The 13,641-nt window shown below is 43.2% G+C and overlaps 1 protein-coding gene across 1 annotated transcript in view; it reads right to left on the minus strand.

Moving 5' to 3' along the window:
• ADAMTS14 (ADAM metallopeptidase with thrombospondin type 1 motif 14) overlaps positions 1–13,641 on the minus strand; it is a 654,816-nt gene that overhangs the window by 75,185 nt on the left and 565,990 nt on the right. Inside the window, exon 16 of the mRNA XM_069240367.1 lies at positions 4,838–5,001. Within this exon, the coding sequence (XP_069096468.1) occupies positions 4,838–5,001 (164 nt within the window). The remainder of the gene's footprint in view (positions 1–4,837; positions 5,002–13,641) is intronic.

The raw sequence follows: 13,641 nt of genomic DNA on the forward strand, positions 1-13,641 counted from the left end.
CTTCATGGTTGAGAAAGTCATACAGGTCATACAGGGCCATCCTGTTAACAAGGCACCAGGGAATGGAGGGACTCACCATTTCCTTCTACAAAGTAGTATGTGGCCCTGTTAGCTTCTCATTTATTGGCGATGTAAGAGAATTCCTTGACATCTGGGGCGCTCCCAGGGTCCTTGTGCAAAGCAGTTACAGTTACTATTTGAAACCTGACAAGACAGCAAATTGCTGCGATTCATTTTGGCCACTCTTCATGATAATTGTCGATAACAACATTTTCACAAAACTTGTGAATCTCTTCCTCCCCCTACTGTCTGACATTTTTTGCCCAGACCGGTCTGGGTTTGTGCCTGGCCGATCCACTTTGCACAACCTCCACACAATGTTTGCCCTTATGCACTCCCTTGTCCCTCCGCTTGCCGCAGCTGTTGTACTACTTAAACCATGAAGGCATTCAATTCCTTGGAGTGATTGTATCTATTTCAGCTACTCTTAAAACTCTGCCTCAGCCTGCGTTTTATCCATCTGATTCACCTTATATATACCTCCACAATGGCCCGCCTTCGCCTCAACAGCATGCTTTTGGAGTCATTCCCAATTGACAGTGGGACTTACCACAGGGGCCTGCTGTCTCCGATCTGATTCGCCATGGTGATGGAATCACTTGCGGCTCGGCTGCAGCACCACCACACCTGCAGGTGCTCAGCTTCATGGCCAGGAGCCTGTTGTTGTCCTTGTATGTGGATGATGTGATGCTATTCATCCAAAAACTCCAAGAGAACCTATATCCAGTTATTGGAGAGGCCATATATTTTGGTGGATACTCAGGTACTCATGTCAACTGGGCAAAGTCCACACTGTTCGCCCTCACTGACTGTACACAGTTGTTCACCTTATAGTGTCTGCTGCAATGGGCCTCAGCTGTGACTATGACAAACTCTGGAAGGCCAACTATGGCCATGCTATTGCGCAGCAGAAAGAGAGTATCGCAGTGTGGACTCACCTGCCACTATCTGTAGTGGGTTGGATAGCTATCACAAAATTGGTCGTGTTGCCTAAGTCTCTATACCTCTTCATAAACATGCAGATCCAGCTCACTGCATGCTTCCTCTGGTAGTTGCGTTCTAATCTTTCTACCCTGGTTTGGGCTGGCAGGCAATCGAGGATCACATGGGAGATACTTACATTACCACTCCAGCAAGGGGATTTGAGTGTGCCCGACATGTTCCTTTATGCACTATGCACCCTGGCTCAATATATTTATTTCTGGCCTTACCCCACGTAATTTCAACCACACATCACTGTTGGGGTTGACGAAACATCACCCTGCCCCCTTGCCATGGTACTCTACAAAGCATACAAGCTGCTGCAGACTGAAATTGATGTGGTGGAGTGTTTGCGGCGGGCGTAGGATGGCATGAAATGGTGTGCCTGACTGACCTGCCTGTATGCTCCCTCTGTCCCGATTGCAAGCAACCCCCTACTGCTACTGCTACTGGACAAGGGTGCCAGGGTGAGGGCACACAGGCCTGGCCTCATGACCTTCACGGACCTATAACCTGATGACCAGTTCCCACACCCATTTGCATCCACTGAGCCCCCCATCCTACGGCGCTCGAGGTCCTCTTCTATCACCAGCTCCAAGCCACCTGCCACGCAATTTATGACACATTCCACACACTGCATGCCCTCGAACACATGCTATCTAACCCATCGCCCCACAGACTAGTCACCCAACTATACTCTGTTATGCAAGAAATGGCTCAAGTGCAAGTCCTGTCATCCCGCTCTGTCTGGTAACCAGACATTAACCCCCAACACTGATGCCCAGTGGTCATTCTGTTGTGGCCAAACAGCAGCCCTTTCCCCAAACTATAGACTGTGACTCATCCACTTCAAATTCGCCGCAAGCTGTATTGCATCCTGATACAGCTTCACTGCATGGGGCTTATGGCGGTCCACATGCTGCCAACACTGTACTATCCCTCTGACCTCCTTCCTCCATCTTTCCTGAGAGTGCCTACTGGTGGTCTACTAAATTGGAGTTTTCTTCTCTGTGCCCCTGATTATGGGCCACTCCCCCCAGGCCTCATTGACTGGTGTCCTGTGATATGTTCAAGGATGTTCCCTCTGAGGTCTGCCACCTCACTGATATGCTTCTACTGCCATGTCCATGCACAGTGGAAGACCCTGACTCCCATATTGAAGGCATGGCTGCATAATGCAGCCTGCTGTCAGGAACAACTCTCCACCTGCTGGGAGCTTATATCACCATGCTCAGGCCCAAAAGACTTCTGGGAACCACTGCAGACATCCCTCAGGCAGAGGGACTCACCTCTCCAGCTGGATGCCGAAGGTCCCTCCCCGACAGTGACCCCCCCCAACCCCAGGCAACTATATGATAATTCCCAAAGTCACTCTCTCCCGCTCACTTGCTCCCCGATATATGGGTATCTTGAGTCAGAGTCTGGAGATATTATGGTCACCCACCAGTTTCATTCTCTCATCAGATCATGGACTGAATACAATGTGGATAACTTATGCTGATACTGCTGTAAACGTATCTCTCCATTGGTGGGTCAATGTGATGATTATTCATGTATTCAAATCTGCTTCCACACAGTGTTCCCCTAACCCCTGACCCCCCGCCCCCTATTCTCTTCCCTGTTGTTGTCATGTTGTTTTCTCACCAAAAAAGCCAAGAAATGTAAAATAAATATTCAGAGGATGATGATGAGATAATAAATACTGTTTCAAGTTCATCATATCAGCTTACACGATTTTTCCCATCATATTTCATAGTCTTTGCAATGGGTAACAACCATATGTTGCTACAATAACCCCTTTGTTATTTTATTTAAAGAAGTGTCTGTGGACATAACCTGATATGGTAATGGTGGAATAATCTCACCCATTTTATGAAAGGAAAGCTCTTATCTGCAGTAATGGATTTGGTCCTCTATCCCAAGCCTGAGATCAAACAAGGATTGCAAATTTAGAATCCCCTCTAATACACACGTTTGTCAAATGGGTGTTTGGTTTGGATTTGACTTCTAATTGATGATACCTTTTTAACCTATGCATTCTATCTATTATATCATAATAAAACAACACATTATTAGAACAATGACAGGAAAGCTGGTGGGCTTGTGAACGCATTCATCCTGCAATTAAACAAATTGTAAACTTGTAGGCAAGAATAGAAATAATCTGGAGATTCAAGGTAGTCACACAACTGTGGTAAGTATAAGCTGAATTTTAAGCACTGGATAGAAAGAATTTTCTAGAGTCTCAAAAGTATCTTCGTGATTAGTACCCACAGGAGCTGACATTAGCACTGATTATGAAGTGAAGTAGCAAATGGTCAAACACGTTGCTCATACAGTATTTGAAGCACTTCCGATTTAGGTAGCCATTTAGTACTAAGGGGCAGATTTATGGAAAGTGGAGCTACACCGAGTGCAGCGCTACTTTTGTTGCGCCCCTTAGCCCCCCCTTACGGCCACCATGTGTGCGCCGTATTTAAAATACGGCGCACCATGGCACAGGGTAGGGGGCAATAGCATCATTATTCATGACACTATTGATGTACTGTACAGGAGTAGTGCCAAAATATTGAATGGAAGGCCCCTTTTGACACCTGCTCTTGAGCAGGCGTTAAAAGTGCCGTAAAAAATGGTGTAAGGAAATCTCATAGATTTCCTTATGCCAGTTTTCCGGCTCCTCTAATGGGGAAACACACCCTTTGCATACATTATGCATGATGCAGGCATAATGTAGCGCAAAGGGTTAAAGGGTGGCACAATGCATGCATTCTGCCACCCTGTAAATAAGGAGCGGGGATTTCGGCCTTGTTGGGCCACATTAACGTAAAAAACAATTGTATTAATGTGGTGCAAGGTGGCGCTAGGGCACTATAAATATGCCCCTAAGGGTGGGCGGAATATTCCTTTATTACTGTGGAATTGGCAGAATCTTGGTGACTCTCCACTACTCTTGTAATGCAGAGTTCTGGACGAATTCCACCGATTGCCATGGTGGAATGGTGGAATTTTATCTTGTGCACGGCTCCAGAAAAGTAATTTGGCGAAAGTGAGTGAAATTTGGTCTCCGGTCACTAAGAGGATATCCAGTAAGATTTTTTTTACGTGGTCGCAACCACCACTCAAGTCAAAAATCTACTTGAGGAGCAGCAAAATCAACTTGAGTAGCTGTGCTCTTTGGCACACTGTGTGATGCTGTTCTCGGTGATTTTTCAGCAAAGATCATGCTTCAAGTGGTAAATCACAGTGCCATCTGCGCAACGTGCCTATTTCAGAACTCCACGGATTCTTGCAGAGTTTTTATGTAACTGCATGGAATTCCATGAAGTCAAATTCCACGAGTTCCACCCATCCCTACCTAGCATTTGCATATTTTCACTAATTTAACCCATTTTACTTGATTTCCAAATTGCGAAGTTATCACTCAGAACATGCTTTGCTTTTTCATAAATTCTATCTAAAGAAAGATCAAGGAGAGGAAGCACAACATTCAACATTTGTTGTTGTTGCTCCAGTCTCATGCAAAGTATCAAAATAGCCAAACGTCAATTGGGATCATGAATCTAAATCCAGCCTTCATCAAAAGAGCTGTTGGTCTTACATAGAACTAGTTACATTTTGGGAAGGCTATGTCAAGACTGAAGCTCTGTTTTGCTAATGTGTGTTCAGACCTAAACTTAAATGTCATCTAAATCAAATTTTACCTGCCTTAAATCTATTTTTGGGCATGTAGTGTCACACACTAGATAATGCTTTCTTGAACAGATTAAGATGGTACTACTTACCAAAAACTACTTACCAAAATGGCAATGGTTTCATGTAAAGGCCCACTAGTTTTCAGACTCTCTTTGTCATTCTCAATAGTGTACTCCCACTCCAGGCCAACATCTATGAATGTTTTGGCCTTTACATCTTTGCTCTTTGAATTGAGGATGAAGTTGCCTGTGACTTGGTTCTTGACAGCTGTGAAAGGATAGCTGAATGGATTATTTATGAGAATACAATTTCAAAAAGCAAAAACACTGTCACTAGAGTATGCTGGCATGCTTTATGTCAATCAAAACATGCCATAAACATTCATGGATCTACATTAAAAGACGATGTGAACAGTAAAATATTTTTTAATTAGGACATATGTTTAGAGGATGGCTACACCAAATATGTGCTCGGCATTAAGTGACTTAATCCGGGAGAGTGCATTCTTGTGTGCAAAGGTGCACTTGCCTCCATGTGTGTGTCTTTTAATACATATAGAAATATATTTATGTGTGTATGTGTATTTATAAGTATGAATGTCATGTACAGATACATACTGTGGAAGAATAGTTTGAAAAGCAAATGTGTGCATTACGTTTCAAAACTGTGGCATGATGTATCTAAGGATTTCCACATCACATGGCCATTTTGGCACAGTGGCAAGCAAGATAAAAACATAAACTTGAAATTTATCAACGTGCATTACAGTTACAGTTGTTCCTGCAACTCACAAATTTAGCATAGAGCACGTCTCCTATGACGGACATGTTTTTTTTCTGTGACTGCCAGCTGTGGGTATCAGGAGAAAATATACCAGATAGTGATGCATGCTCCCCCATCTCCATTTTGAAGTGCCACTTTCTTTAGGTTTTGAGGTTGAGAATGTAGACACAGACGTGCAGATCCTTGTAGGTGCCATCTCTGTAGTCGCAGCAAGAGAGCAAGGATTCTCAGAAGGAATTTTGACTCATGAATATTGGAGGTGCATGATACTGTGAATCCTAAATACATTGTGCAGTTCCCAACCAATACATCATGTACCGCAACTGTGCTTTGTACCATAAGCATTTGATACAAACCAAAACTGGAGAGCTCTACTCTGTTGGGTAAAGAATGTGGTCCAGTTTACATGACTATTCAGTCCTAAAAACGAAGTTTGACCAAGGCTTTTATTATGCGAATACCAACCAGAATCACTATCTCATGTTAAGGTCTTGCCTGTCACAGGGCATGTGCTGCACGTTCTCCTGATTGCAAGAGATATTGTATACAACAAGGGGCTTGCAGCTCACCTATTGCTTAAAATTAGCTGTCTTCATTGTCACTCTTATTTGCTGACTTTTAATTGGGCAGTGTGTGATGACATTACTTCCTCAAGGTCCAACTACTGATTGCTCCAGCTTGATTGCTGTCCTTCTGCTGATCATGCTTTGAGGTTCTACTTTTATTTTTTCTTCACTGTCTTCCTTGTTGAGCTTCTTGCAATTTGTAGCGATGTTTTACTATGCCACACACAATTCAAAGAAGCCCTGTTATTCTTCGCAATGAATGTTTATTGTGACACCAGATTTTATCTGCTTTTATAGGTGATACTTGATGTTATTTGTTTCCTTTGTTTCACTAAGACATGGACATGCTTTCTTTGTGTGATAGGATGCGTGGGCAAATATCATATTTCTTCTTTTTTAATGCATGGGGACAATAACTAATTTGCTTGGTGTTGTGCTGAGACCTAATATGCATTGACAAAGCCAATAGGTCTCACCTTTGATACTATTGGCTCTACCAATGCCTTTTTTCATGCTGTACAGCATAGGCTTTGCTAATTTTGGCAATGATTTGTAGCCATGCTGTACAGTGGCGTGGCTGCTAAGCAGCATGGTTAAAAAGAATAATAAAAAGGACTATGAAGTATTCAGTGTTAATTCACTTCAAAGAAAGCACATTAGCCCTGGCTGTGTCATAGATTTTTTTAAATTAGTTTTAGCCACACTGCTACTTAATATTGCTAAATCCAATAGCTTCCATAGGCAAGACTTGTTGGTTCCGCCAATTCTAGTTTGAACAACTATAACAATGTTACTATAATGTAATAATGTTATGCATGGCTTCCATAGGACACCTATATTAGTTACACCAGATTCTAAATGTGGTAATTCACTGATATGATGTAGCCACAGTTGATATCAAGCTCATTCTTTTCACATTTAAGTCAGGTAGGATAGGTCATGTTATGAATGATTTTTCTCATTACTGTTCTACCCATGTGTAGCACTTGTAAGCAGTGACACAGGATGTTAGGGCCATACATATCCCAAAGTCATAGATGAGTAAATAGTTAATTACAGGTATAATTTTCTCCTTGGGATCTGAGGGCCATAATAGACGATTCTATGGTGTCTCTCAGAACACCTTGGCAAAAAACATCCCTGAAATTATCTGTTACCTATCTAAAATGCTATACCCAATACATGGGAGCCTGCAATCCCTGTCTAAAAACAATCACTAATGTCCTTATTAACATACAATTGTGAGTGTCTAGTCACATGTAATACAGAAATGATGTAGCTGCTCAATTGTAATAAATTAGTGATGTCATAGTGCATGCTGCCAAAGCCAGCGGCCAAGGTAATAAGCGGATCAAGGAGCATAATTACAGCTCCACTTCAAACAACAATAATAAAAATTGCCATTTCTTTTTTCTAATCCATTTTTTCCTAAAATAATGGGAAAAAGCTATTTATAGCAACAAGTTGTGTTTTTGCATGCTATACATTATAAAGGAAAAATTTAATCTCTGTGCATGTTTCTTCACAATCTCGACCTACGGTATATTTTTAAACTGATTTACATTAAACAAATTACCAGCTGCTTTTTGATGCGTTCAGTTGCACACTACATATTCTGATTTTAGTTGTCACGTTGGCAACACTACAATCTCAGTCATATGAAAGAGCAAGCCACGAAGAATGTAAGTGGTATGTGGGAAGGATAATAATGTGACCAAATATCATATGGCATAAAATATCCATGTCTTATGTTAATAGGATATTGCAAGTCACCCCAGAGTTCAATGACTTATAAACAAACTCGGCCCTTCAGCCTGGTTCCTCTTTATGATCCCGGAACTCCTCAGTCACTTGCAATATTCTTATAATGCACAGCAGGAGGTACTTTAACCTATATGTACTTGGTGATTAATCAGTATAGTGCACACTAAAAAAAAAAAAGTGCTTTTGATCGTTTAACTATAGGCACTATTACCATATCAATCATGCACCATGCTCCAACTTTAAAAAAAAGAAAGGCTGAGAGAGTCCTGCCAGGGTGCATATATGTGCAGGGAATGCTTAGTCCACTCTTTTATTTTACCAGCCCCCAAGTTTTTTTCATTATCAAGACTGCTGAAGCTGAAATAAGATGGTAATTGTTCTAGTGCCCTCAGTCCATCAATTCATTGAGGATGCTTGAAATGTATTTAACATTTACCACTGATGACTTTCATCAAGAACCTCTAAAACTCAGGCACGTATTTATACTTTTTTAGCTCCGCATTTGCGCCACTTTTTAAAGCAAAAGCGGTGCAAACTCACAAAATACAATTGTATTTTGTAAGTTTGCGCCGGTTTTGCATCCAAAAATGACGCAAATGCGGCACTAAAAAACTATAAATATGTGCCTCAGTGTCTGGTTGAATTCATCTCCGTATTCATTCCTATTGCCCATACAACCACAGCAAGTAGACTTGGCGGCATGAGTGGTGAAATTCTCTCTCTTTTCTCAAAACAACACATTGACTAACTGGTGAGCTCATCTAAAGTTCAAACAAATAGTACAGAAAAGTTTGATTCATTCCCTAGTGTAATTCGATAATTGCAAAAGGGGCAATAACTCTGCAGTACATTGGACCAGCGTAATACTCTTTACTTCAACCTTCACATAAATGCATACATTTGTTGAGAGGACCCTTTGGACCAGAGTTGGTTCCGACCTTTTTAGTCTCATTTTAAATTTCATATTTTACACATTTTAGCTGCATCACTTTTAGCAATGACATTTTACACACTTCACATGCATGATGCTGTTCTAGTATTATATTGTACAAATTGGTTGTTTTAGTTAGTCTTTTCTCAACATGCAATCAGTAGATTCTTTTCAAGGCTAGGAACATAGTACACAATATCCTAGTGCTTGTGTTGCTGGAAACCGGCATACTTTTGGTTAGAGGAGAGTAGGAGTTACTGTCCAGCTGCGAAGAAGGAGTGAGGTAGGAGCTGCCACCGCTGCTCCAACTCTGCCGTGTGTCCAGGTCAGTTGAGCTGCTCTCGCTGCCACTGTCTGCTCTTAGTAAAGCCCACTGACTCCGGGGGAGGGGAGGGCAGAGGGGCTGAGCGAGCTGTGCTGGCTGTGTGCTGCATGGTGTGAGTGGCGAGTACAGCCGAGTGCCAGCATCAGCACCAACCAACCTACCTAGCTATCGCGGCAGGTGGTGGGTCACTGAGGGAGAAGAGGAACGGGCTTAAAAAGTGTCTGATTCATCTGGGCCACAGCCGGGGCCGAAGTCAAAGTCCAGAGCTGTAACTGAGGCGCCAGGCAGCCAAAAAGTGAAGGTGAGACAGCCACCCAGCAAGTGTTTAATCTCAAAGTTTGAATGGAAAGTTAACTGGAGGCACATAGTGTGGCAATGCGGCAGTGGCTAGGCAGTGAAGCATTGGATCACTGGAGCAGTGGTGTGGGGCAGATAGCAAGCATTAGGCTGTGGTTCCTTCTTGTCGCACGGAGGCAGCCGGTTATAGGCCAGTGCAGCTTGTGCGCATGTGAGCAATCCCTCTGCCATCATCCCTGCCGGCATCTCTGTCTGCAGCCTGTCCACAGGGATTAGGGACTAGGAAAAGCCGCCCTTCTCAGCCGCAGGGTCTCCATTCAAGAACCAAACCCAGATAGACCCACTGGGATGCACCAAGAGCCATTGTTCACAAGTGGGCACCAAGTCACTAGCCCTGTGATCCATAAGGGTGCACCATTGCCTGTGCAGTGCTCACCAAGCGAGGGCTTCCACTTAGAAAACCTAAAACAAGATTCAAACACAAACTTTCTAATAAATGCAAAGCGACTGTAGGAGAGATGGGTCTGTGTTGGTGGTCACCCATAAACAGTACTTTGACAACTATGAGTCAGGCAGTTATAATGCATGCAGACAAACCAGACACACAAATATAAATCCTCCAAACACTGGCAAACTGTGTCAAACCTATTAAAGCCCATTTGGATAAATTGAATGCTCTTCTTGGAAAGCCTAGCAAATGACAGACAAGTCTTCCAACTTATGTTACTGCCAACTTCTTCTAGAAAACATTTAAACTCTCCCTGGGATAACGTTCGATCGAGTGACCAAGTGCAAAGTAAATAAGTCCTTTATCCATTCAAGATCATCCCCTGAAACATTGAACATTAAAGTCAGAACTCCATCATGTCTGTGCATTGGCCTTTTACCTGATCTGTTGCATGACGATCAAGACCCAGAAATTACCAACCCTCCAGGATCTCATGTCAATTGAGGAGGGCATATCAGACATGCACTGCAAATACGTCAATCAGCTGGCCAAGACCCACTCCAGAAATTCTGAACTCCAATGCCAGAATACTAGCTTGTCTTTGTATTGACTCTTCATCCAAACTGTCATCTGATGGCCAAGCTTTGGAAACTCTTAATCTTTTGCCCAAGAAGGAGGGCAGTGCAGACTCCTGAGTCGCAAAACTTTCCAGTCCAGGAAGTGGTGATCCTCAGACAAATAAGCTCTTGAACAAGAACCAAAAGTGACTGAAGAACTCAATGAATAAATAAAAGACATAAATACCAAATAAAATCAGACCAAAAAATGTTCCCTACATTTGAAAAATCTAAAATAGAAAACAAGCTAAAGAGCACTTCCTCTGTGAAGGAGAATCCATTGGTCACAGGTTATCTCTTGCCTAGGGGTCTTCCACCTCATTTTGAGGTAAGACACTCAGCCAAATGGACGGTAAAACCTAGACCTGCAGCAGGCCCTGACAGGGGCAGCACTGTACAGTGCTTTCCTCCAAGTGCTCCAAAATCTTTAGCAATTGTCTCAGCATAGACAACAAGAAATATAACTGGTCCAAGCACTTTGCTACCCAGACTGAAAAGTAACCACACAAGTAGGGAGAATGCCACTAAAAGGACTGGTGAGGGAATCTCCTTTCAGCAAAGCAACCAGAAAGGACCAGCTATTGCATTATATCCACTTAGGAAAAACAGACTTCACAAACCAAAACTGCCAACAATCAGTTAGCACCAACTTACATTTTCAACCAAGGGACTCCTCTGCACTTTCAGCAACGTCATCAGATAAGACCCATGCCACCGACCGCTGTCTCGGGTATGGTCTGTCCAGCGGAGTTGGCTGGTTTGATGGATTAAACCCTACCCCTAGGCATGTGCATCCACCTTAATACTCTCCTCAGCAAGTGAGAATCTTCTGTTCCCCTGCAGCAGCAACTAGGGGCCGCACATGGTCAAGCAAGTCAACTGAGATTGCAATTCCGGCCCCACCAGTGCCCATTCCAGAACAATCGACAATCGAGGCTCCGGAGGCAATCCTCATTTTTCACCCTGATGCATCTCCTATGGGAGGGAAGACATCCTGAACATAGGGACCTTCTTAAACTTCTTCTGGCTCTCCCCGGTCTGGAAAATCTGGCATCAAAAGACTTGGTTTTCATCTCAATCATCCAAGGGAGAAATGACCGCCTAGATAAGGCAATCAAAGTCCTGTTCTGTGATGAAGAGATATCAAGGTGAGTGGAAGGCCGGTTGAATGTATTGGCTGAGTGGAACATTAGCATCAGCCAAGTTGCAAAACCAAAATATACTTGGCCTCTTGCCAAAATAAGTCAGCAGTATCGTCAGTGAGACTCTTTCCTTTGCTGTGCCATGGGCTCACAAGTCCAAAAATCCCAGCAGAACCGATCTCGATCTCTACGGAACCAGTTGCCAATGAAAGAGCTTGCTGGCTGGGCTCAAGCACCCAGTGAATGTCAGTAACCTACCCCGTGAACCAGCAAGCAACTGAATAAGCACACAGGACTTCCCCTATTCATAATTTGGACAAGCAACTATGTTCATGAGATATTTAAGGCCTAAACAACCTCCTTGCCACCAATGATGCAATGCAAGAAATATGCAAAAATACATAATCTACCTGCTAGAAACTTGGCAACTGGACTCCACCAATTGGCAGAATCACTTTGAATTTGTATCAGCAGTTGAACGTTCAGCTAAAGGGGAACACTCAGCGAGTGGTTTTACCATGATTATACATAAAGCTCTGGATATCAAAGTAAAAGTGCTAGCAAGTGGCCTGGGGGCTTACATCTTCTTGCATGTCATAGCTACAAAAAAAACAGCAGGGCAGAAAAGTGCCCACTATGGTCATGGGAAGCATCTACATAGATCCTAAACAACCCAAGAAAAAATGAATCACTAAAGAAATTTCAAGTACCATCAAAGGCTTAACGCAACAATTTCCTGCAAACTGGTGGCTAACGGCATGAGACTTTAGCATGTTCTTACTCGGACCAGCAAAAATTCCCTTATGCCAGCAAGAAGAAGACACTGAAGAGCACATTCCTGAAATGATGCTGGGGAAAATAAAAAAGGATAGGGGGGAGAAGAATTTGCCATTACTCCTAGCTCTCTGGGCCTTAAAGCCCTTAATGGGAGAAGCACTCTGGACCAACCTGCATCCAGCACCCATATAACAAGCTCAAGTTCATCACTGATTGATTATATTTGGGTATCTACCCAGAACTTTTCCCTGGTAAGGAAATTCTAAGTTCTGAACAGCCTGACCAATGATCATGCAAAATTAGTTTGCACTCTCTCCGGCAAAACTACTAGCCTCCCTCAAATTATGAGAATTGGTAACGGGGAAGGTGTCTGAGGGCCGCAAAGAATAAAATGGTCAATATCCTTGTCAGCAAGGAAACAAGAGGAACTGATGGAAATGCTGGCTCTGGGTTCAAAGGAGTATTCATTGTCTCCTCGCCTCTGGACCCAATTGCTGGAAAAGCTGCTTAAGCAGTTCACTGGCAATGAAAGTGCCCCATGAGGCATGTGAACCAAGAACCCCCATCCGGCTTTAGGAGATCTGAAGTATAAACTAAACAAGCTCCTGAGGGCACCCTATAAGAACAAAAGCACTACAATGACTCCGACGAGATCAGGAATGCTAGGATGGCCTATCCGGCCAAAGTATGGGAGTTGGCTAGGCAAGAAGACGAAACACTATGGGTTGAACTACACAAGGCTTCAAAAGTTAAACTCTGCTAAATTCTGGAAACTAGTACCGAAAAGACCCAGCAAAAATAACCCAAAGGCCTTCTCTCAATCACAGCTCTCAAGTGGACTGAATATATCTTGAATCTCTACAATTCAGTGGATAATGATTCCGGTTCAGTCCTCCTACCAGATTGCATGCAGGGCCACTGCCAAGAAATGCTGGAGCTCTGGAGCAAAGTACTGGCTGACAAAAACAAGATCTCACAAACTCTGGCATCATTTTGTTCAGCTGGTGCCCCAGGGCCCAATGGTCTGCCACCCAGAATCTTTAAATCAGCTCCTGAGAAATGGGCGTCTGTGCTAAGCCCCCTTTTCAAGAATTGTCCCTTGCTGAATGATGTGCCAGGCAGCGGGAGAGCCACAATCTAAATACCAATTGATAAAAAGGGTTCACTGGATCTACTGGCTAAATTTAGATTAATTGCCCTCCTTGACAACAAGGGCAAAAGTTTCACAAAAATCCAGAATAATGAGCTAGAGGAATG

This window comes from Pleurodeles waltl, chromosome 6, assembly GCF_031143425.1.
Source record: "Pleurodeles waltl isolate 20211129_DDA chromosome 6, aPleWal1.hap1.20221129, whole genome shotgun sequence".
NCBI classification, from domain to species: Eukaryota; Metazoa; Chordata; class Amphibia; order Caudata; family Salamandridae; genus Pleurodeles; species Pleurodeles waltl.